The sequence below is a fragment of the Podarcis erhardii genome, assembly GCF_964252035.2.
Source record: "Podarcis erhardii genome assembly, chromosome: 17".
NCBI classification, from domain to species: Eukaryota; Metazoa; Chordata; class Lepidosauria; order Squamata; family Lacertidae; genus Podarcis; species Podarcis erhardii.
Genome location: NC_138515.1, coordinates 26199620 through 26225169, shown reverse-complemented (window position 1 = coordinate 26225169; position 25550 = coordinate 26199620). Strand labels below are relative to the sequence as shown.

Here is a 25550-nt window from a genome sequence, read left to right as displayed (position 1 = left end):
CACAACCAAACACTCTCTTTCTCTGGCTCAATACGAGGTACAACTTATTGTACCTGACTCCTAGGGAGACTAGTTCACTAGTAAGAGATTGCATCCCTAATGAACAATGGCAATGCCCTTCCTGGCCCCCCCAATCTGCATTGGTAGTGCATGAAGTATCCTAGAGGAGGAACAGTTGAGAAAGTACAGGTGTGATGTCTCCTCCACCAGCCTTCCCTGCATAGGCATGGAGCAAAGCTCTTAAAAATGCTTTTGCCATGATCAATCAGACTCAGTTTGTGGTTGCAGACTCTTACCAAACCATTTGTCACTACCTTTGACACAATGACAGATGAGGACAACAGAGTATTTATCTGGGTTTAATTGTAAGAAGCAAAAAAATGTTTTGTGTACCACAAAAAAAAAAAAAAAGGTTAAGTGCTTTCTTTGATTCTGGCTGCTGTGTGGGATGGAGTATTGCAGCCATAACAATAAGCTTTCCATATGTTAGTTCTTTGAAATGAAGCTACGATCAGCAGCATGGAGGACATATGTGCCTTGATACTTGATCCAATAGCTATGAGGAAGATAGAAAGATATTTAAAGGAAAAAAAGGTGCAGAAGATCCCGACAGAAAAAAAAAGATAGGCTGAATGCCCCAATAGAAATTGATGAAATAAAAGAGACTATAAAAGAACTTAAAAAAGGGAAAGCTCCGGGACCAGATGGATTTACAGCAAGCTACTATAAAGAAATGAAACACATTCTGTCAATACCCTTGAAAGAAGTTATGGATAATATTCTCAAGGAAAGGGAAATTCCAGAAACATGGAAAGAAGCATTTATTACATTTATACCAAAACAAGATTCGGATTTAGCACAAGTTAGAAAATATAGGCCTATTTCATTACTCAATACAGATTACAAAATTTTTGCAAGTATTTTAGCAAAAAGGATTAAAAAAATATTACAAGAAATTATTCATAAGGATCAAGCGGGTTTCCTACCTGGCAGACAGATGAAAGATAATGTGAGGAATATAATTAATATTTTGGAATATCTGACTGCCAGAAATGAGAAACAAGCTATGTTAATATTTGTGGACGCAGAAAAGGCCTTTGATAATATATCTTGGGATTTTATGTTAAAAAATTTAGAATATATGGAGGTGGGGAAGGAATTTCTCAATGGAATAAAGGCAATATATACCGAACAGAAAGCTAAATTAATTGTAAACAATATGATTACGGATGAAATAGGGATAACTAAGGGTACACGGCAGGGGTGCCCACTTTCGCCACTGTTATTCATCATGGTGCTGGAGGTCTTTCTAAAATCCATAAGGGAAAATGAGGCAATAAAAGGGGTTGCAGTAGGCCGGAATGAATATAAAGTTAAAGCCTTTGCTGATGACCTGGTCATAACGGTGGAAGAGCCTTTGTAAAGTATTAAAAATATACTTGTTGGAGAGATTTGGCCAAGTGGCAGGATTTATATTGAATAAGAAAAAGACCAAAATAATTGCTAAGAATATGGATCCAGGCAAGACAGAAATAATACAACAACAAGTAGGTATAGAGGTGGTGAAAAAAGTGAAATATTTGGGTATTTGGATAACCCCCAAGAATATAGATTTATATAGAATAATTATATACTAGTGTGGAATGGGATAAAGAAAGATCTGGAAGTGTGGGGACGAATGAAATTGTCATTTTGGGGGAGGATTTCAATGATAAAGATGAGCGTGCTGCCAAAGTTATTATTTCTATTTCAAACGATTCCAATAATCAAGGGGACTGGGACTTTTAAAGAATGGCAAAGAGTGATTTCAAGGTATATCTGGTAGCGTAAGAAGCCAAAAATTCAGTTTAAGTTATTAACTGACGCTAAAGAAAGAGGAGGCTTCGCCTTGCCAGACTTGAAAATGTACTATGAAGCCTCATGTCTCTGTTGGTTAAAGGAATGGATAAAATTAGAAAACACAGTTGCTAGACATAGAAGGATTTGATAACAGATTTGGATGACATGCGTATCTATGGGCTGAAAAGAAGAAAATCCATAAAGGTTTTGAGAACCACATTTTCTGAAGATCGTTGATAGAAATATGGGATAGGTATAAAAACCTACTTGAACGAAAAACTCCACACTGGTTGTCTCCATTAGAGGTTATGAGTGTTAAAAAAATTAATATGAGAAAGAATTGGATTACATATGGAAATTTGATTGTTAAAGAAGGGAAGAAATGGAAAATGAAACCCTATGAAGAAGTAAAAGAGTTGGTATATGACTGGTTGCATTATTTTCAAATAAATAAAATGTTTAAAAAAGATCTTAAAGAACATGGATATGTAGAGAAAGATTCTAAATTTCAATTAGAAATAATAAATAATGAATATAAAATTCTATCCAAAATGTATAAGATATTGTTGGAATGGCATACAAAGGATGAAGAAGTCAAATCAGTTATGATACAATGGGCCAGAGACATTGGTCATAATATACAATTTAATGATTGGATAAAACTATGGAATGAAAGTATTAAATTTACTGCATGTACTGCATTAAAGGAAAATGTTATGAAAATGATATATAGATGGTATATTACACCAGTAAAACTAGCAAAAATGTATAAAACATGTAAGAAGTGTTGGAAATGTAAAGAAAAGGATGGTACATTTTACCATATGTGGTGGGAATGTAAGAAAGTAAAAAGCTTCTGCGAGTTGATATATAATGAACTGAAAAAAATGTTGAAATATGCATTTGTTAAGAAACCAGAGGCCTTTCTCTTAGGAATTGTCGGAAATGAGATAAATAGAAAGGATCATAAACTTTTCCAATATGCAGTAACTGCGGCAAGAATATTACTGGCCCAGAAATGGAAACAAGAACAAATACCAACGCTGGAGGAGTGGAGAATGAAGCTGATGGACTATGCAGAACTTGATAAACTGTCTGGGAAGATCAGATATCTACGAGATCAAAAGTTCATCGAGGACTGGGGAAAGTTAGTTGAGTATTGGGAATGTATAAGTGATAATGGAATAACGTTAGTGGCATTTAAAGAAGCTTTGTAATAACATAAGAAATATTGTAAAAAGGGAAAATAGAAGTGGGGGGTAGGCATAAAGGCAATAGCAAAATTTGGAAATGTGTAATTAAAGGAGATATAATTCGGATGATTGGCAGGGAGGCTGAAGGAAGTCAAAAATGGAAAAATTTATGGAAGTTGTAATGTGGTGTGATTTGTATTTTCTTTTGATGGAAAATTAATAAAATATAATTATATTTTTAAAAAAGATACTTGATCCAATAGCATTTGAACAGGAAGAACTCACTAAAAACACCAATGTTTCATGAATCCGATTTCATGAACCTGAGAATCCAAGGACATGAAACTAAAGTATAAGCCATCTTCTCCCATTCCCCTGAGCATGCTGACATTACTTCGGCAAAGGCAATCTTCAATAGCTTTGCTTCTCATCATCTGCATGAGGCAATCTCTAGAAGAGGAATTGCAAAGAAAGAACCAAGGCATATTACTACCTCTGGGGAAGACTATGCAAAGCAAGGCTCAACCAACTACTGTACTAATATTCCTGTCTTGCAAATGGGATCCTCATAGCAGAGGGTCCTGGTTGCGCTCGGGACCCAAGAGCTCACCTGACAGGGTTAAAATGGGGGGGGGGAAGGAGCAGAAAGTCCTGGCTATTCCCCTGGGATCATGCCAGGTGGTTTTAGCCAATAGCCAGTAGGTGGCGTGATCCCAGGGGCTTTAAAAACAGCAGTGTGATGCAAGTGGGACACTTGCATTTGCACGGCTTAACACCCGCCCACCTTCCCTAGTTTAGGTAGAGTCGCTTGGCCTTGCTTTGGTTTGGGTCGCCTCTTTTGGGACAGGGGCTGGGTAGGAATTTTTTCCATTTGGCAGATTGGCTTTAGCCATTTGGTTTTCGCCTACCCCTTAGCAAATCGTCACAACTTGTAAAGTGGCGGTTAGGCATTGGCTCAGTTGGATTGTGGGGAGGGGAGGTGCGGCCATCACCTGCCCCTCCAGGAATTGGGTATTCCGTTAAAGGAATCTGGGGGTCCTGGAGCTCGTCTGAAGTCCGCTTGAGGGGCTAGGGCCATGCCAGGACCACAGGAACCCCCGGGTGAGCTTAGGTTGGTCCTCATCAACCTTGCTCCCTCGTTTGGTCTACCCCATTCAACGATCACCCTGTGAGGTGGAGTCAGTTATAGTGGGGAGTCAATGCCTAAGGCCAATAACCCTCACGTGATTGTATTTCAATAAAGTTGTGGCCAAAATTTGCCCCAAAAGTTAAACTAATGTAAGTGTCTGTGTGTATTTATTTTGGGGGTGGGCCTTGGGGCCTCGAGACGAAAACCACAGCGTGGTGGTTAGAAAGCTGAACTAGAAACTGGGAGAACAGGGTTTGAATCTGTACTTGGCTATGAAGCTCACTGGTTGACCTTGGGCCAGTCACTGCCTCTCAGCCTGACTTGTTGTGGCGATTAAGTGAAGGGGGGGTGAACCATGTACACCACCCTGAGCTCCTTGGAGAAAACGGTGGGATATAAATTCAATGAAAATAAAACACTGTAGGAATTAATGTGCACCTTTACTCAAATATGGGAGGCAGACCTCAGGCTTGCCTGCACAAAAAAATATAATTTTCTTTGTGAAATGCTTATTTTTCAAGTAGTTTGCACTAACATTTTAGCTTCATGGTCACTTTGTGAAGTAGGTGAGGCAACCAACTATTTACGAGATTTATTGAGTTTCATAGCTAAACGGGGGTTTTAAATTGCCCAAATTGGATAATGTCACTGTGGTATAATAGTAGCTTTGGATATGGACATCACAATTATTAATGATTAAAAACTGATCCAGCCTCATTAGTAAAAACTGGAGCTAACACCCATGGACCTGAGATCGATCACATATTCACAGACTCTGCTAATAGTGTCTAGGCCAGTCTTTGCCAACTGGTTTCTCCAGCTCAGCAACTGGAGGACATCTGGGTTAGCTAATGTTGGTCTAGGTCCATGAGCACCCAAGAGAGGATGGGAATGTTTTCCTTTCAGAACACAACACAACACCTAGAAAGAAAATAATGAAAAGCCTCAACACCTTCCCCAAAGAGTTATTATGTTTTGTGTGTCCAAAGCACTGTGGATGCAAATCTTCCTAACTGGGTTTAAAACAGTTTGGTTCTTCCAACAGATGCTAATATGGATAATAACGATAAAGCAATGTATGTGCCATGGAACAAATATAAGGATTATATAAGAGCTACATTGTTATTATTATGAAGCAAGATATAACAGCAGCACCATCATAAAACCATTCAGTGAAACTGAAGTGATAACCTATTTCCATTAATTTGCACACATCACAATACACTGTTGGGCACACTGAGGTAATTAATGCAGTAGATGCCCACTTTGTGCTGAATAATTCAATTTTCCTCTTACAACTCAGCTTCTTAGATACATCACTGTATACTTACTTTTGTTTTTTTGGGCTCTTGATCTTGATGTTCTCCGGTCTATTTTTTTTTGTTATTTCCTTTTCATTTTTTAACCATTTGAATTTGAGAGAGGTGTGCTCAGAAATGGCTTCACATCTGAGAATTAATGTTTGACCCACAACTGATTCTTGGCTTTTCATCTCCTTCAATTTAGGAGGCACAGCTAAAAAAGAAAGAAAGAAAAAAGAATGTTTAAGTGACTAGTTAGCTCTTGTTTTTCCCCTTTCAAAGACAAAAGGTGACTCATCTGAACAATTCAGGGTGTTCTAAGATTCATAAAGATCTTTTGACATTTTTTTTTATAAGAATAATGAGGAGAGGGGTGGAGGAGTCAAGCATCAAGAGCCAGGGAACAAATGAGAACCATTAATTCATGGTAGCCATGTGAATATATTAAGAGTATTATCACATACAAAGAAGACATTGTAGTTTAACAAAAATAAAAAGAAAAGTTTATGAGGATGTTCAGTGTAACTAAAGTTGCATGGGTCCAAAAATAATGTTCTTTTTAGCATCTCTTTAAAACATCTATTTCTACTTGGGGAGGTGAAATATTTTGTAGGGAGACTAACTTCATTGGATTATAAAGCCACATATTTATACAAGCATCTACTGCAAAGTAGCAACGAATAGATGGGAGATACAGGTATCTCCCCAACACTACATCCTAAGGTGATATCGGTTAGTAGAATACCCATGAACATATGGGCAAAAGTAAGGGTACAGCTAGTGAATTAGTTATTACACTAACCATTTAAACAACACATATAAAGCATGATTGCCCCCTCGAATCTGATGAACGGATCATAAACACTCCGCACAACAAACCTGGGTGAATTGAGATGTGCTTCATTTCCAGTTGGTGACTTTGGCATCAGAACCCCAAAAACCCAAAGCACTTTAAAACTTTTTTTTAAAACCCTCTATGAATTTTCAAGAATACAAACCGTGCAGATGGATCTTAAACACTTTGTGTTAATGTTGACTGGTGTTTCCCAAACTTGGGTCTCCAGCTGTTATTTTTGTGTGGACTACAACTCCCATCATCCCTAGCTAGCAGGACCAGTGGCTAGGGATGATTGGATATGTAGTCCAAAAACAGCTGGAGACCCAAGCTTGGGAAAAACTGATACCTGTAGCACATGTGCATACAAAACCAACAGCTAATGGTGCATTCAAACTGGAAAGAAGTATGTCAGTTGATTATAGCGTATACAAAGGGAAGGTCTGGCCTATCCCTGTGAAAGAGAAAAAATGAGAGTGCTTTGGATCTAATGGATCCTTGGCAACCCCAAACTTCTCTTGAACACCTCTGTTTACCCCCTCCTGCTGCTTGGGACATTTAAGCCAGCTTTTTTCAGGGTTCAGGCATATTCATCCTGAAGCAAAGTTCTTAACCTGAGGCAATATTTCTGAGTCTGTAACCTGAAGTGTCTGCAACTTGAGGTACCACTGTATTATTACATTTGCCACAGGAATCTATCGACAAAAAGCTTTAAAGGAAATACATCCTTGAAAATGCAAATATGCATTGCACCAAGAACCAGGCATATACCTGGGCTGCTTTCCTAATGGCTTGCCAACTTTAAAGATGTTTGCAGTCAGTAAACCATCAAGAAAGCACCCCAGCCTTCAAGGAATGGCCAACATGCTATTGCGCAGAGGTCTGTCAAGTGAATAATGACAAGCTACAGCCTAGTGAGGCCTTGTTTTCCCCAAACCCCAGCTGTGTCACTTTGGTTGAAAACACCTCCTCAAACATCAACAGTACAATCCTATGCATGCCCACTCAGACACGTAGTTAAATGAAGCTTACAGGTAAGTGTGCATAACAGGATCTCAGCCTTAGATGTACAGTAGTCCTCAGGTTAAGAACTTAATTCGTTCCGGAGGTTCGTTCTTAACCTGAAACTGTTCTTAACCTGAGGTACCACTTTAGCTAATTGGGCCTCCCACTGCCACCGCACAATTTCTGTTCTCATCCTGAAGCAAAGTTCTTAACCTGAGGTACTGTTTCTAGGTTAGCGGAGTCTGTAACCTGAAGCGTCTGTAACCCAAGGTACCACTGTATCTATTCACTGCAGAGCAGGCATGTTCAAAGAAGAAAAGGCAGCTAAAAGATTGTATATGTGAGTAGCCACAGTCACTTTCCCATCACCTTTGAACTCTGGGGGCCTGTCAACTGGAATAGGTGTCTCTGCGTAAGAATTAAAAGGAAACTACTCTGATTGTGCAACGTGTTGGGGCACTCGCGTGCCATCCTTCCTCAGTGGTTCCATTTCTAATTTTCACCAGCCAGGTGAAGCAGTACTAACAAGTAAAGGCTTCTGGGAATTCTGCTCGCAAATGGGGGCAGGGAAAGAAATCACCGCTTTTGGCTTATTATCACTTTTGAGAAGATAACACATATTTGTATTAAAAGTTCAGTACAATTATTTTACACGTCATCCTCCACTGGTTTCCAAGTAACAGGGTTCAGGCATATTCAGTAGTGTAGGCAGCATATTCTCTGCAGACCTCCATCAGAACTTAAAGCACTTCTCAATGCCCTCAGCTAGCCCTTAATGGTAGGATTGCGGCCTTAGTCTGTTATTCACCATTGAAACAAATGAAAGAAAATGTTCATAGGTTCAATATATCCTATTAATAATAAATTAGGTGAGAATGGTTTACATTTTTGATATAATGAATTTGTTGTTTAGGCTGTCACTCAATTCACATAGCAAATGCAATATTCTGAACAGAAATCTATTTGGATTAAGTCTTGATGGTTCATATTCGTTTGTTACAGAAAACTCTCTGCTTTAAGCTCTTCACTTTTGCAGTAATATCATCAGGCTTCAAATGTTTTGCAACCACTTTAATCAATTCCCACTACTATAATGTTGACATTTACCAACATTTGTTAAAAGAGCACATGCCAAAATGATCTGATTTCCCCCCTTTTTTTACTATTATGCACCAATTAATACGCAAAAGCATTTATAGTTTTCACCAACTAAAATAACAATTAGTGAACATCAGGAATGACATCCTAAGAATAAAGCTTTTCAGCTTCTAGAAAAATAGCTCCTTTTAAAGCAAACGTTGCTGGCAAATCAATTTGCTTAAAAGGTAAATGCACCATTTGCGGAGTTCTGATCCTTTGCAGAGCACGAAGACATTGGACAGAGCTGTTTTAAAATAATTTTTGTAACTTTACATGATATGCCATGAGACAGTCAAAAACAAACTCAGAGAGAAAGAAGAAAGAAAGAAAAGCTGTTAAGAATGCCCAAGGGACTATCCTCAAAGCAGCGGTGTTCATATTAAGGTAAAGTGAGCCATGTTTCATACACATTCCATGCCTGAAAATTCACTGAAATACTGCACAGTCTCATATGGAACGGGGGAAAAACTAGACAGACAGACATCCAAATCTACCTTAGAGATTTCTTACTTCCCCCTCAATATGATTCTCCATGTCCCTCTTTTAATATGATTAATTTCCAAAGAAAAAAGCAGCCCGGGTTACCCAGGAAGAAATGAGAGAAATGATCTTGCAGAAATCAGCCCCGAACTTGGCAGACCACAGTTCTATTCTTTGCTCCATCATGAGTCATTGACTGACCTTGTACTAGTCACTTAGCTGCTGTGGTTTTACAATACTGCAAGGCCAGATCAGTTAAACTTCAAAGGAAGGTGCATGGGAAGAAAGTACGCTGCAAATTACGAAGCTTGGCTGCCTTTGCAGACCTAAGTTGAGAGGAAGTCTCTCTGAACTCAGTGAAGCCTACTTCTGAATAAAAGTAAGATTGGCCAACTCAAACAGCCACCATATCATGATTTTCTCTGGTTGTAAACCCCCTGTAGCCATTGTTTTGTAGGCAAATGGTCTTTTGTAAGGCACCACATTTCATCATGCTTGTTTAACATAACAAACCTTAATAATAATAATAATAATAATAATTTTTATTTATACCCCACCCTCCCCAGCCAAGGCCGCGCTCAGGGTGGCTAACAAGCAATAATAAAAACAAGTTGAATGAATACAATTTAAAAACAAGATTAAAATACAACAATTAAAATATGGAAACATTAAAATATTAAAATGCAGCCTCATCACAGGAGGAGAAAGGAAAAAGAAAGAGGGGGAAGGAATCAAATTGGCTCCAAGCCAAAAGCCAGGCGGAACAACTTTGTCTTACAGGCCCTGCGGAAAGAAATCAGATCCTGCAGGGCCCTGGTATCCTGAGACGGAGCGTTCCACCAGGCCGGAGCCAGTGTTGAGAAGGCCCTGGCTCTGGTTGAAGCTAATCTAACTTCCTTAGGGCCCGGGACCACTAGGGTGTTGTTATTTATGGACCTTGAGGCTCTCTGTGGGGCTTACAGGGAGAGGCGGTCCCGTAGGTACGAGGGTCCTAGGCTGTGAAGGGCTTTAAAGGTCAAAACCAGCACCTTAAATCTGACCCTTTACTCCACCAGGAGCCAGTGCAGCTGGAAAAGCACTGGGTGAATATGCTCCCATGGCAGAGACCCCGTGAGGAGCCTCGCTGCTGCATTCTGCACCCGCTGGAGTTTCTGGGACAGCTTCAAGGGCAGCCCCGCATAGAGTGAATTACAGTAGTCAAGCCTGGAGATGACTGTTGCATGGATCACTGTGGCCAGGTCAGGGCGGGAAAGGTAAGGGACCAACTGCTTGATGCGGCTTGCTAACTGCTTGCCTATAGCTTGTGGTTAGTAAAGACAGTTTAACCACATTCTGCAAATATACTTGATAATAATGTCTTCCTCTTGACAAGAGAGAGGTTTGGTTGTTTTTTTTAAAGTCAAACAGGATCAGCTATTAATCTGCTGCAAGCTATTTTCAATGGCATAATTTAGTATAGGCATATCTAAGGAAATTAACGCTTTGACACTAGTATCTCTGCTTAAGAGGAGAATCTCCCAGCCCTCTTCTAGTGTACAGCAAATGTTAAATATTAAGTAGTAAGCACTAGTAGCCATATACAACCTACCTGGTAAAAAAATTGTTTCTACTAAACAAATAACAAATTTTTCAAGATAAAATAATGGAGGATCCAGCTTGGTCCTTAACATGAACTGGGATTAAGTTTCATAATTTCTTTCACTGAACACACTGTCAGTCACTAGCACTCAGATCTCCTATATCTTTTTTATGATATTATGATATCATGTCAGGGATAGATAACAGAACTTTCAGAGCAGAAGGTGGTTTCCACTGAGATTTAACCCTAGGCACATCCCCCTCTCCCAATTAAACATTACTGCCCAAGTACATTTATGTGCATCAACTCTCTGCTTTAGCTGCCAAACTCTCTGGTTTCTCCAATGAACCTCTGAAACATCCACAGTAGGTAAAGTGATTCCTTTTATTGGAATATACAGAATATTGCTATATGCAGTAAAACATAAGTCTCTCCAGATGAAAATGGAAAAGTACAGAGAGCATCAGATATAAATGATGTTACTTAGGCCATATTTAACTTTCAAAACAAACAAAGCAAGCAATAAAGTCAATAAAGAACTCTTTAAGTCCCAAATGCTGGGGACCCAAACCACACGAGGAGCTCCTAAATCCATATTTAAGACTTAACAATTTACCATATATTAAGGAATGCAAAGCAAGCACATAATCTTTTTCCTCTTTTGAGTGCTACAAACACTCAAAAAGAAAGAAGGGGTGTCTGCATTTCTCATAAGGGGTGTGCTTGCTTTGCATTCCTTAACATTTGGTAAATTGCTATGTTTTACACAGTCCATGGGCTAATAGGTTGCTATAGAATTAATACATTGCCTCTTTTCAAATCAAGACATGATCCAGAAACTATTTGATCTGTGCAGGATTTTTAAAGGGGTTGTGCCTAAGTACCACATGGCCAGAGAGCCAATCTTCATGGCTGCTTAAAAAACAAACAAAACCCTTTAAATTTTGTTCAGTTATTTTGATGGGACAAAAACAACAGGCCTTATAATCATTCCAAAAACTTACATAATAAGCCCCTGTATGATAGTGAGGGGTAAAACTCAACTTTTTCACAAATTTGCAAACTGTTTAGGTAACGATCTCAAGACTTAGTAAGAATCAAGATAAGAACCAAGACTTCTGAGGAGAAAATGCTTCCGAGGTCTAGAGATGCTTTGTAAACATACAGGAGACTAATAATCTAAATGGTTAGCTACTTTTGCTTTGTAGAGGGAAATAACCATTCAGATTTATCCTATTAAGCCCTCTCAATGCATTTTTAAAAGCTACTCATATAGTCTCAGAGCCAGTTCTACATTTCCTCATCCATTCCTGAGCAAGAGACTTGTATTGGATCTTTCCTGGAACAGGAGACCTATTCCTCTTGTCTCCAGAGTCCTTAAATATGTCCTTCACACTTGTCTTTGAAACAGAGAGAGAAGCTGGATGGACCAATTAAACAACAAGTCTCATGTTTGGGGTAGTGACCTCTAAGTTCAATGTGTGCCTCACATAGCTGTCTAACCTTGCTGAGCGTTGGTATGGGCAGCATTCATTAAAATGGTTAACCTCCATCCATGTCTCTCCATGGCAAAGTACCATATTTTTCGCCCTATAGGACGCACTTTTTCCCCTCCAAAAATGAAGGGGAAATGTGTGTGTGTCCTATGGGGCGAATGCAGGCTTTCGCTGAAGCCTGGAGAGCGAGATGGGTCGGTGAGCACCGACCCCTCTCGCTCTCCAGGCTTCAGGAGAGCCCCACCGCCAGGCCCACAAGCTTGGGGGACAGCAGGGAGGCGCAGCGCGCCTTTCCCGCTGTCCCCCGACTTGGTTAGAAGGCTGGCAGAGGGCTTCCCCCTCCTCCAACCCCGCAAGCTCCCAGAGCGATGCCAAAGCTGCACACAGCTTCGGCATGGCTCTGGGTTCCGTTCTGGGGGCTGGGGGGGGGGGAAATAATTTTTTCCTCTTTATTCCCCCCCCCCAAAAAAAATCTAGGTGCGTCCTATGGACCGGTGCATCCTATAGCGCAAAAAATACGGTATATATTTAGAATCCAAAACAAGCTCAAGGGAATGAGCTCTTTTAAACCATTCTGGTATGGAAATAAAGCAACATTAATTTCAGACCTGCTTAAATCCATGTGGTGTTTGTATTTCAAAATGAGACCTGATTCAGAGACAAGTTTACCCTCGCTAGGTGAATTACTACACGCGATAAAGCCACAAAAAATCCATAGTACAGGATCAATATACTCTTAACAGATTTCTTAGAAGAGCTTCAGGCAGACACCAGGAAACGACTTTAGAGAAAGTTTCCAACATAACATTATGAAAGACATTATAAAGAGAGAAAAATAATGTATCCTCTTTTAAAGTCATCCAAGTTGGTGGCCATCACTGTCTCCTGGGGAAATTAGTTCTATATATGTGCTGCATGAATTAGTACAGTGGTACCTTGGTTGTCACGGGATGCGGGTGGCACTGTGGGTTAAACCACAGAGCCTAGGACTTGCCGATCAGAAGGTTGGTGGTTTGACTCCCCATGACGGGGTGAGCTCCTGTTGCTCGGTCCCTGCTCCTGCCAACCTAGCAGTTCGAAAGCACAAAAGTGCAAGTAGATAAACAGGTTTCCGTGCGCTGCTCTGGTTCGCCAGAAGCGGCTTGGTCATGCTGGCCACATGACCCAGAAGCTGTACGCCAGCTCCCTTGGCCAATAAAGCAAGATGAGTGCCGCAACCCCAGAGTCGGCTATGACTGGACCTAATGGTCAGGGGTCCCTTTACCTTTACCTTACCTTGATTGTCGAACTGCTTGGCTTCTGAACAAATTGGCTCATGGACGCTGCAAACCCGGAAGTGAGTGTTCTGGGTTGCAAACATTTTTCGGAAGCCGAACATCCGACACAGCTTCCAATTGAGTGCAGGAAGCTCCTGCAGCCAATCGGAAGCTGTGCCTTGGTTTTCGAACAGTTCCGGGAGTTGGATAGACTCCCGGAATGGATAAAGTTCGACAACCAAAGTACCACTGTACTTTCTTTTATCCATCCTGACTCTTCCAACACTCAGCTTCACTGGATCTCCAAGAGTTCTAGTGCTGTGAGAGAGGGAAAGAAAACATTTCTCTGCCGACTTTCTCTGTGTGATGTATTATTTTATGAACTTCTGTCCCCTCTTACAAACCTTTTCTCTAAACTAAAAAGTCCCAAAATTTGCAAGCTTTCTTAAGGGAGTCGCTCCATCCCCTTTATCATTTTGGTAGCACTTTTCTGAACCTTTCCCAACACTACAATATCCTTTTTGAGGTGAGGCGACCAGTATTCCAAATGTGGTCACACATAATGGCATAATTATACTGACAGTCTTATTTTCAATTCATTTCCTAATGATCCCTAGCATGGGTCAGTAGTTATGTCACAAAAAAGTATTAAGTAAGAACTGACCAAGAGCTGCTGAATGTCTACATGTAATCATTTAAGCAGACACACAACCTCATAGAGAAAGCTAGTGTGAATCAGTGTATATTTTGCAATTAAAGTGACAGCCATCTGCATTATTGCAAAAAAAGGGTAGCTGTGACAGAAATGCCTGTAAACTTACTGTATCTGTCGCCCGTTTTGTACATTGAGATGTATGCAGTTGTGTCTGTGCACCTGATCACAATGAGAAGCTCAGCAGTGTGAATCAGCCACAGTTTACCTCCCAAGTTAAACAATATTGTTCACACAATTTTAACTTAATTTATTTATTGGTGCCTTGAATATAAACATACATTAAGCTGCATTTACTTGCAATGCCAGCACAGCATCCCTGCAACGATGGTGTAATATAATTGTTGGCATAGCATTGCTGATGTTATAGTAAGTATTTTCTCTCTAAATGCTCAAATTCAGCAAAAGCAATGCATTTAGAAAACTGTTCTAATTTGGGGCAATTAGGATGTTATGGCTTGGGAGGGAAGAGAAGAGAAATGGTAGCAAATATCTGCTCCACTGCTTCCCAACAAAGTATTTTAAATACACATGCATGATTCAATGGGCTTTTTCTACGAGAATATATCCTGCCTTAATTTCCTTAATGGTTTATGAAGCTGCCTTAACTTATATCGTTGGAGGTTTATGGTTGTAAAGATGCTTCTGAAAAGGACACTGAAGGGAATTACTAGGAATGCTGTGCATTTATCTACAGCAAAAAACAGTTTATTAGGAAATCAATCTGGGCACCACCACTAACTTGGCTGGTGGCTCAGTGACTAGAGTATGTTAGAATCTTACTGAGCCTGTATATTTAAAGCTTAAATATATACAAAGTAAGCACCACGAAGATTTGGATGATTCTAGTTTTACTGGAATATACATTGCAACCTTATTTTATCAAAGATAGCTTAGTTATTAATCAATATTGTTTTCTCCCGAATACATAGTTAACAAGATAGGAGGCAGATTACTTACACTGAGTCCTCAATGAGGTGTGTTTGCCTTTCCCATAGTTCAGTGTGGAGCCCCAGTTAGATAAAGCAAGGAGAAGCCTGGGACAGCTCAGCTGATCAAGCACGAGACTCTTAATCACAGGGTTGTGGGTTCAAGCCCCATGTCGGGCGAATGATTCCTGCATGGAAGGGGGTTGGACTAGACGCCCTCCAGGCTCCTTTCCAACTCTACAAATTATGAGCCTATGATCCAACAGTCAGTAATTCTCCAGCATTTTGTTTCAGTAAACCTGATCAATAAACTGATATTGATCTGACAAAAGTGAAATGGGAAGATGCTTAGAAGGAAGTGATTAGAAAGAGAAATGTGGTGGCAAGGGATAGAAATGTTTCTGGGCGGTTTTTGTTTTTAAAAGGAAAAGCAGCTCCGCTAATCTCACACATCATTAGCCCCCTGCTGGTAGAATTAAGAATCCACACACAGAGAGAAGCAGAGAGGGACACACATTGCTCTAGGAAAACGAGACCAAGGTCAAGTATTTATTGCAGAGTGTAGATCAAGTCATTATCTAGGCTGTGGTTCTGTCTGGAATTTGTAGATGATATAATGAAACAGCATAACAGTATTCCCCCCCCCCCAAAAAAAAATCTTGACAGGATTAAACCAAGTTTTGACAATGTAATATTTCAGACTTTAATGCTTTAGAAGAAATTCAAAAGCACATTTGGAGAGTTATTCTGTTATTTTATTCTTATTAGTTTTTTCTGGGTTACCCAGGGGGCCTGTGCTGTATAAGAACAATAAAGAATAATAAAAAAAAACTAGTATGAAAGTAGGTTTGTAAAGCCTCAAAAGGAAATGCAAACTCCTGCAATTCATCACAGGAAAGAAGTAAGTTTATAAGATTACAAAAACCTGCACTGAGATAGAGGCTGCTAAATATAGTTACTGTCAGAGATGCTTTCTGTCAATAAGACAGCAATATATCATTAGGGACAAGGTCTGTACTTCTGCATTAGAAACTCAAAATTTTCAACTATATAAATCCATCTCATGCAAACCAGAGTTAAAAAAAAAAAGCCTAACCAGTTTTCTTCAATTTGATCTTTAAAATGTAGACAACACATGAGAGGAAGTGAAAAAGGGGGGAGATAATGAGAGGAAGATGGACAGGAGTAGAATTCCTATCAAGATTTTGAACTATGAAAGCTAACATAGTTGGTGTTTTAAACTAGAGATTCTCTCGGTTTTATATACGCCATCCAGTTTTATGCTAGATTCTTTGTAGTGTAATATAGAAGATTTAGCATATCAAGCTGCCTATATATCAGTATGACAAAGAAATGGAAACCTGCTTTTTGGTGGTTTTTGTATTAGCTATGGCTAAATATCAATTACAAATCCTGAACTGTAAAATCTAAAGTTTCTAGAGTGTTATGCATGTGTTCAAATGAAATCAAAATTGAATGGCTTATTCTGGGGACATGCCACAAGTACGAAATATACTGAAAGATTTCTATTTCAAGCCGGCAGCCATCAGTACTAAGAAGCACAGAATATACAGTACAGAAAAGGCAATTCTTAAGGAACAAACAGCTATTCTCTTCTTCCCACCCACCCACCCTGGTCAAATTCTCATTGTTCCTATGCTAGGACTAATTTTTAGGCTTATGCAGAACATATACACTGAAAGTAGAGGAAACATCTGGGGGTTATTATAACACCACTTTGCTAGCCCACAGCATTGTACAAATCCCCGCAGGCAAGGAATCACCCTTGACCTGCCAAACACGATTACTGCAGTCAAGCAACTTCCTTCTGCTGCACAGCTGCTCTCCCCACAGTCAGACGGACTTGCCATGCTCATACTGGCTTCAGGAGGAAACAAGCAAAGAGTCCTTGTTGCCATAGTGAGCACATAAAGACTTCTTGGCTAGGTAAAGTAAATTAAGGATGAGGTCTAGCAGAAGAATTTTGGCTTCAGTACAGTAGGGGAGAGCACAACGAGGCCCCCTGAAATGATTTCAGCCCCATCCTCCCCTTACAGAGCCCCCAACTCTCATAAGCAATGCATACCTCCCACAATTGCTGCTGCATTTCCAGTTTCTACTCCCTTGCATTCACTTTTCCTCGCTACAGATCTTTCCTCACTCACACATCCTTTCTCTTTTCCCCTCATGCTCCCACTGAGCTCTGTCTTCCTGCTTCAACCTCCTCCAAGTTTTTCATACGTAGTCTCCTTAGTTTCCTTCCCCTTCACTACATGTCTAATTTCATTACAACTTGTGTCACCACTGCCCCCAAGAACTCTGCACTAATTTATCTCCTCCTTCACATTTCCTCCATGGGTCACTATGCGAGTCCTAAAAGACCCTACCTAAACCACTCAGTCAGAGTCCATAAATTTACTTTTCCCCTGAACTAGTTTTGAATACTGGTCTCTCAAGTTTAGTATTATGTTCTATTAAATTTAAAGGGGGAAAATGTGGCTTGTAGAGTTCTCTGTCATATGTAGGTAAAGGTAAAGGGACGCCTGACTGTTAGGTCCAGTCACAGACGACTCTGGGGTTGTGGCGCTCATCTCACTTTATTGGCCAAGGGAGCCGGCGTACAGCTTCTGGGTCATGTGGCCAGCATGACTAAGCCGCTTCTGGCAAACCAGAGCAGCGCACAGAAACGCCGTTTACCTTCCTGCCAGAGCAGTACCTATTTATCTACTTGCACTTTGATGTGCTTTTGAACTGCTAGGTTGGCAGGAGCAGGGACCGAGCAACGGGAGCTAACCCCGTTGCGGGGATTCGAACCGCCGACCTTCTGATCACCAAGCCCTAGACCCAGAATCTAAATAATAAGAAAAGGGGGGGGGGGAGATGGAAGCAAACACTGAGCTTGCTGTATGGGATATAATAATCTCCTCCCCATCATAATCAAGCATACATTACCTGATGTAGAATCATAGAATCATAGAGTTGGAAGAGACCACAAGGGCCATCGAGTCCAACCCCCTGCCAAGCAGGAAACACCATCAGAGCACTCCTGACATATGGTTGTCAAGCCTCTGCTTAAAGACCTCCAAAGAAGGAGACTCCACCACACTCCTTGGCAGCAAATTCCACTGTCAAACAGCTCTTACTGACTGTGGTACAGTCTTCTCAAAATACATCTAAAGTTGCACATGACTTACTTCTTTGAAAGCATTTCTATGTGAAAAATCTCTACCCACAACAAAACTTCAACAGTATGGATCCTATTGTATTATTAAGTTATAGAAGAGATGCTTTCAAATAAGCACAACCCACATGAAAAGAGAAGACTGTGCAGTTGCTGATCAACTGAATGAGCCCACAGAAAGGTTAGAAGAAGGATATACACTCAGGGGAAACCAAGAAGATACAAAGCTATATAAGGAAATAAAAGAGTAAAACTTTCAAGCTCCCTGGTTGCAAGAGCAAACAAGCTTCCAAGCATATAGGATAATTGCTTTCTCCAATGGAAGGTTCTTCTCCAGTACAGATGAAGACATGTAGCTAGTCCATCTAGAATCTGGTGTATAGTTCCCATATGCTCTTGATTCACGAATTAAATGCTCTCATCAGGTAGAGAATTTGGTTTCTGTGCCAGACTCAAACTTATGGCCCTGATTAGGCTTTGAGTTCATCTACAGTTTCGGGGAGTGGGATGTGAAGAATGGTGGAAATTACTATGAAGTTGCTTGCTAATTTTCCACAGCCTTTTCTGTAGATTATGCTATTCCAATGTAGCTTTCATATGGTTGATTCATAAATGCTTGTTCATTGCTTTGATTACTCCGAGATAAGTGTATGGCTGTTTTTCCCCCATTGAGAATCATTACTTCCATATTTATTTGAAGTGATAATGAAAATTCTGTGGTGTTTGATCTATAATGCCTGTTTCATACATGCAAGCAATCATGTGATATTGCATCACAGTCAACAAAGGTTGAACATGCATGCTCACCAATCTATGCGATGTCTTTTAAGTAGCAGATCTACCTAGAGGTTTATGTGAACTGAACTAAGGAGGAAAGGTCAAGGTTGTCTTTTAAACATACTGTATGAAGTCACATATTTTTGGGAAGGTAACAATTTCCCTGTAATCAACCCTTGATTTTCAATATTTCTCAAATTAAGACTACAAATGTCTTGATGTAGCATTGTATCAATTTTCAGAAGACTATTCTGCAGAGTTTACTTATTAAGAGGCAATGAATTAACTATCCTCATCTTAGTGGTAGATTGATGGAATGTGCTTGCTGACTACGATGCTCTTAAGTCTATCACACAGTCTAAAATCGAGAGAAATGCATTTCTGAAAGTAACTGAAAGGACTTGTAGTGCTTTTTAAAGCTTCCACTACTGAATAGCTTGGTTTAAGAGCTCTATTATATTTGTAGCAATACACAGCTTTCTCTCTCTCTCTCTCTCTCTCTCTCTCTCTCTCTGTGTGTATTAAATTGAATTCACAATCAATTAAAACAGCTTTCTGGAATTATGCCATAGTACAATAAAAGTATACTCAGAGAAAAAAAATGAATTGATTCTCCAATGGAACAATATTAAACAAGTTTCTATATGATGTACTTAAATGGAATGCCAGCCCTTCTTTGACAAAGAGTTCGCCATAAAATGTCCTTTTCACAGTCCTCCTTCAAACATTTGAAGCAGTGTGCTTTCAACCGAAGGTTTAATGTTTTAAAGAGGTACAGCAGTGGGCAAACATATTATTCTCCAAGAAAATTCTGAGGCAGTCATTAGTTTAAAAGATACTCTCTGCCTACCCTACACAAAACTAAACTTGCTGCTGAAAATTCAAAGTTTCACGAAAATTGCAACAATATCTAGGCACTGCTGACAAGGCTGAGAATGACAAGCAGAGTCAGAAATTAGCCAGGCGCCAGGTGCATTTTGCAACTGGCATGGGTCCAACTGTGACTTCATGGAGATTTCTGGGCACCAGGTTGGCGACCACAGTTTAAAAACCACTGCCTTAGTCCATAGTTAATACCATTTCCATTTCTACTGTGTGCGTTTCTCCTTCTTGCATACTATGACAAGTAAATGGCTGTAAGAGCAAGCTACAGTCAAGCAACATAGCTGAAGTCATAGAATTGTAGAATTAATGTTGGAAGGGACCCAATGGGTCATTTAGTCCAACCCCCTTGGCGAAGAGATATTCTGTTGTGACGACCATAATCTAGGTTTAAGGTACCATTTGGAACCTAGTTTATATATCTGAGTTTCTAACACTGACAAGGCTGGGTAATTATGAAAGTCATTATTATGGAAGACCACATAACACCGGTCCTGAAAGACCTACATTGGCTCCCAGTATGTTTCTGAGCACAATTCAAAGTGTTGGTGCTGACCTTGAAAGCCCTAAACAGCCTTGGCCCAGTATACCTGAAGGAGTGTCTTCATCCCCATCGTTCAGCCCGGACACTGAGGTCCAGCTGTGAGGGCCTTCTGGTGGTTCCCTCAACACGAGAAGTGAAGTTACAGGGGACCAGGTAGAGGGCCTTCTCGGTAGTGGCGCCCGCCCTGTGGAACGCCCTCCCACCAGATGTCAAGGAAATAAACAACTATCTGACTTTTAGAAGACATCTGCTCCCTGTTTAGGGAAGTTTTTAATGTTTGATGTTTTATTGTGTTTTTAATTCTGTTGGGAGATGCCCAGAGTGGCTGGGGAGGCCCAGCCAGATGAGCGGGGTATAAATAATAATAATCAGTAATTCTTTAACAGTGTGCTCTGTGAACTCTGTGTGCTTCCCTTCACACAAATAAGGCTCACATGAGACCAAAGTAATGAGCAACAGAAGACGTGACCACTGTACCTCTGCATGATTTCTTAGCAGGCTATCCTAGGGGCAGGTATTTATTGTGGCTTTCTGTACTGGATGGGATTTAATCATTCATTCAATCAATCAATCAATCAATCAATCAATCAATCCCAACGCAGACGCACTTAGAATTATCTGTCTTCAGAGGCGGCTAACTGCTGAATCTCTGCATGAGCTCTGGGCTAATAATAATAATAATAATAATAATAATAATAATAATAATTTATATCCCATCTTTTTCCATGACAAGAAGCCATGACCAAAGCAGTAACTGTTTTTCTGCTTCAAACAGCTAGCTTCTCTGAAGCAAGGTAATTCTTATTCTGATACATACAAAAAGCTAACATTTAGGTTTAAAATGTGAAGAGCCGACTCAATTTTAATTCAAAAAAGTGAACTTTATAAAACACAGCCCTAAGTCATTTCAAATGCCACCAAGAGTGAAAGAAAAAAGACAGGAAGAAAATTAGAGGTGATTCCCCCCGCTCCTGTTTCTGGCAGAAGTCCATACAGCTTTCACAAATGGGTTATGTTTCCTTCAGGAGCTAGCAGTTGCCACCTTTTTATGATACATGTACTGGGAAATGAACGTGAATACCAGCTCCCAATAGGTGCAGAAGGTGTGAAAACAAACAAATGCATGTCATGAATCTGAGGCCTGAGACAGTTTCTCAGTGGCATCAACCAGGTTCAGGTCCCATCACAAAAAGGGCAAAAACCCCCTCCTATACTTGGAGTGAGGGGGCAGAAGGCAAAATTAATATTGATGTTAATAATGACAGATGAATTTCCTATTTATCAATGAGAAAATGACCCCACTAAGCTGTCTATATTACTTAAAAATACTATTACCTATACTACTCTTGGACGCGGGTGACGCTGTGGTCTAAACCACTGTGCCTTGGGCTTGCTAATCAAAAGGTCAGTGGTTTGAATCCCCACAACGGGGTGAGCTCCCATTGCTTGGTCCCTACTCCTGCCAACCTAGCAGTTCGAAAGCACAAAGTGCAAGTAGATAAATAGGTACTGCTCCCCCGGGAAGGTAAATGGCGTTTCCATGCGCTGCTCTGGTTTCGTCAGAAGCAGCTTAGTCATGCTGGCCACATGACCCGGAAAAACTGTCTGCGGACGAACGCCGGCTCCCTCGGCCAGTAAAGCAAGATGAGCGCCGCAACCCCAGAGTCGTTCGCGACTGGACTCAACTGTCAGGGGTCCCTTTACCTTTATACTACTGTTAAGAGTTTATGCAGGACAAGATTTTTGAATTTAAGTAGCCTCAGACCTCTCTCTCAGTACCTCAAGCTTTTTCTCTGGGGCAGCTGGGGGGTGGGGTAGAGAGAACATGTTCAAAGCATTTCGCTACGTACTTTTGTTTATTCTCTTTCTGTTTTGGACTGTGACTTTTTCCATGAAAACTGATAGTCAGTGCTCAGAGTGGGAGTCATTAGTCACAAATCCACCATGAAACTAGCCAGTCCTAATGATGCCTGACATCTAATTTGTCAAGGGAAATCTGAATCAATTTCAGTTCAAAGGAAGGGGGTAAGGAAACTAGCTATTTTCAGAAATAGAAATTTTTGCTTTTGACCAGGTTTCGATGACTTTCCACATCACACTAGGAAAAACAGAGGTTATTATTGCAGAATTAATGCAGAAATAGAGTAAAACATGAAACTGTTTCAGTAGTCCTTATTTTTCTCCATTAAGAAGGGTAACATTTTCCAAATCTGTGTGATTCAGCTGTTGACAAATTTCACAGAACCATTCCCAGAGGGAGCCTGGCTCACTAAAGTGCCAAAGGTTTAATGAAATAGTAAATTAAACAGAGTTTTAAAACACAGGCTTTCCTTCCACCAGCACCCCAACCTAGGTGGTGACAGAGTCTATGATGTAATTAAATTACCTTCTACATAGTCCTGAAAACAGTGTATATGAAAAGCAGCAAAAATGAAACATCCCTTTATCTGGGGCAAGTTGACATTGTCTCCAGGCAACTGGGTGGAAAATGTTTTTGAACTCAATTCTTTCATTCCAAAAATGAATTGGGAGAAGGGTTAGGGCAGGTAAACCTTTTGTGCACCAATACAATGAGAAACCCCCCTTTTTTGAACCACACATGGATACAAATTTGGCGCAGGGAGCCTGATAAAATTCCTTTGAAGACAAAATATAGCTCAAGGGGCCTCAAAGCAGCCACACCTAAACTAACGTATTAGCTACCTTGGGTTGTACATTGCTGTTATACTTAAGTACGTTTTAATAAACAAACTATGCATATATCCTGCTAATTAATCTTGGTAAACTTGTTACAACAAAGCAAAATATTGTTAAGGGTTTGCCAAAAGGATGAAATTAGCCAGGAATGAAAGAAATGTTTAATTATTCTAAAGCTCTCTTGCCAAATGCTCTGTGGAAGAGACACATCTTTACAACATGGTGAAAGGCCAACGGCAACAGTGCCAAATTGGCTTCTCTAAAAAGGTGTTCTACAACTGCACCTGAAAAGGCCCTGTCCCTTATATTTCAGATTGGAAGGAGCCAATTATGCCTCTCTAAGCACAGAGCCTAGGGCTTGCCGATCAGAAGGTTGGCGGTTTGAATCCCCACGACGGGGTGGGCTCCCGTTGCTTGGTCCCACCTCCTGCCAACAACGCCGTTTCCATGCGCTGCTCTGGCTCACCAGAAGCGGCTTAGTCATGCTGGCCACATGACCTGGAAGCTGTATGCTGGCTCCCTCAGCCAATAAAGTGAGATGAGTGCCGCAACCCCAGAGTCGGCCACGACTGGACCTAATGGTCAGGGGTCCCTTTACCCTTTAAGCAGCTAGGCAGAAGCAATGTACAAATAAAATGAACAAAATTTTAAAAACACGCACACATAACTTATTTACATGTTTTAGACAGGCTTGCTGAAACCAAGGTTTTTAGCAAGCATCTAAAACAGCACAACAGAAGCGTCTGGTGTCCAACAGAGCACAAAGTGCCCTGCTACAATGACTTACAGATGTGAAGTGGACAAGTGCAAGGCTGCAAAGTTCTGATTATCAAAGCTATTAAACAGGCACACCGGAGTGGGGGGCAATGTCACTCCTTATGTAAACTGGCACCAGGCTGTTAAGAGCTTTATATGCTAGTATGATCATGACCATGGCCTGCCAGCAAATTGCCAGCCAATGCAGATCTGTAATGCAGAGGTGTAATATGCTGCCAAGATTTTGCTCCTGTCAGTAACCACACTCCAGGGTGGAAGCTACACACATATAAAAACTGTTCTGAATTTTTTTTTTAAAAGTGTTTTGAAAAATACATTGAATTTTCCATAAGGCTCACCATCACTACCTAGTGCCACGTTGTGTATTGTACTTAAAACACACTTAAAACGTTTTATTTGCAGCTGTATAGCTGAGTCTCAGGATTCGGCATTAACTGCTGCTTCCATACCAACCACATAGAGTGCATTTGCATGTGGCGCTATGGTCTATGATCAGAAGGTTGGCAGTTCAAATCCCCATGACAGGGTGAGCTCCCGTTGCTTGGTCCCAGCTCCTGACAACCTAGCAGTTCGAAAGCATGCCAAAAATGCAAGCAGATAAATAGGTACCGCTCTGGCGGGAAGGTTTCCATGTGCTGCTCTGGTTTCACCAGAAGCGGCTCAGTCATGCTGAGTCGTCTGCAACTGGACTTAACTTTTAGGGGTCCTTTACCTTTACCTTTTTAAAATAATATTAAGGAACATAATAGCAGGTTGCAGCTACCTATGATAGGTTACCAAAGCAATGGAAACCTCACTTTGAAAACACAACCATTTTGGTATTAAAACTGACTGCAGAAGGCAACTCTGAAGTTCCCTGTGTCAAATTTCACTTCAGGCCAACAACTGTATTGCTGGGGAATTACTCTCCTTATTAGTTGAAGCTCTGGCTAGTATTGCTGATCTAAGCACATAATGCCTAAACTTGGTCTGGGAAAAGCAGTTTGTAATAACTTCAGAATCAGACCTAAGGTTGAGATCAATACTACACACTTTGATCAGCCAAAGTTAAGACTATTAAAAAACACACAGATGAAGTGGCTGGAATAAAGTTGTTAGATATATGAAATTTACAGGAAATTTAAGTCATGGGGTGGTTTTATACATCGGCACGGTAAAAAAATGTAACTATATAAAATCGTTATAACTTTATTAAGCCTCAGCTTACTTTAGTGTTTTAAAGAACGTGAAATATATTATGCGTACCATAACAAGAACATAAATTTGCATTGTGAAAGATGGCTCCTGGCAAAAGTGTCAGCAGATTTAAGACAGAATTATGAAGAACATGAGACCTATCTATCTATGACTGCTCCTTTCAGGTGATTTCCTAGCCCACTACAATAATCTCTGCTACTGTACAAGGTTGAAGATTTGCCAGTGTAACATATTTTAAAGTTCTAATTATCCTGTTATTTCGCATCTCATTGTCATTTAATTCTGACCATACAATTTTCGCCTTTGTATACCTGCTAATTAAGATTTCATTTTATGTATCGATTGCATTTTTTATTGCGCTATACACACACACACACACACATGTATATATATACACACACACACACACACACACACACACACATATTGTCTTGTGTCTGTACGGATAAAGGCAAAGAAGAAAGGAAACTGGCCACACACTCAGCAATCCCTGATGGGTTTTCTTTCCCCTTAGCAGAAATATAAAGTAAACATAAATACCAGAGTGGAGCTGAAGAAAATGAATCTGAAATGAAAAGGGACAGAATGTTCATGAACATCC

At 40.4% G+C, this 25550-nt stretch overlaps 1 protein-coding gene across 11 annotated transcripts in view; it reads right to left on the bottom strand.

Annotated features, from left to right (window-relative positions):
- The window catches only part of NRG1 (neuregulin 1), a 512253-nt gene that overhangs the window by 135577 nt on the left and 351126 nt on the right, over positions 1-25550 (bottom strand). For all 11 annotated transcript variants that reach the window (XM_081845046.1, XM_081845057.1, XM_081845054.1 and 8 more), the window contains one exon: positions 5493-5676. In XM_081845046.1, the coding sequence (XP_081701172.1) occupies positions 5493-5676 (184 nt within the window). The remainder of the gene's footprint in view (positions 1-5492; positions 5677-25550) is intronic.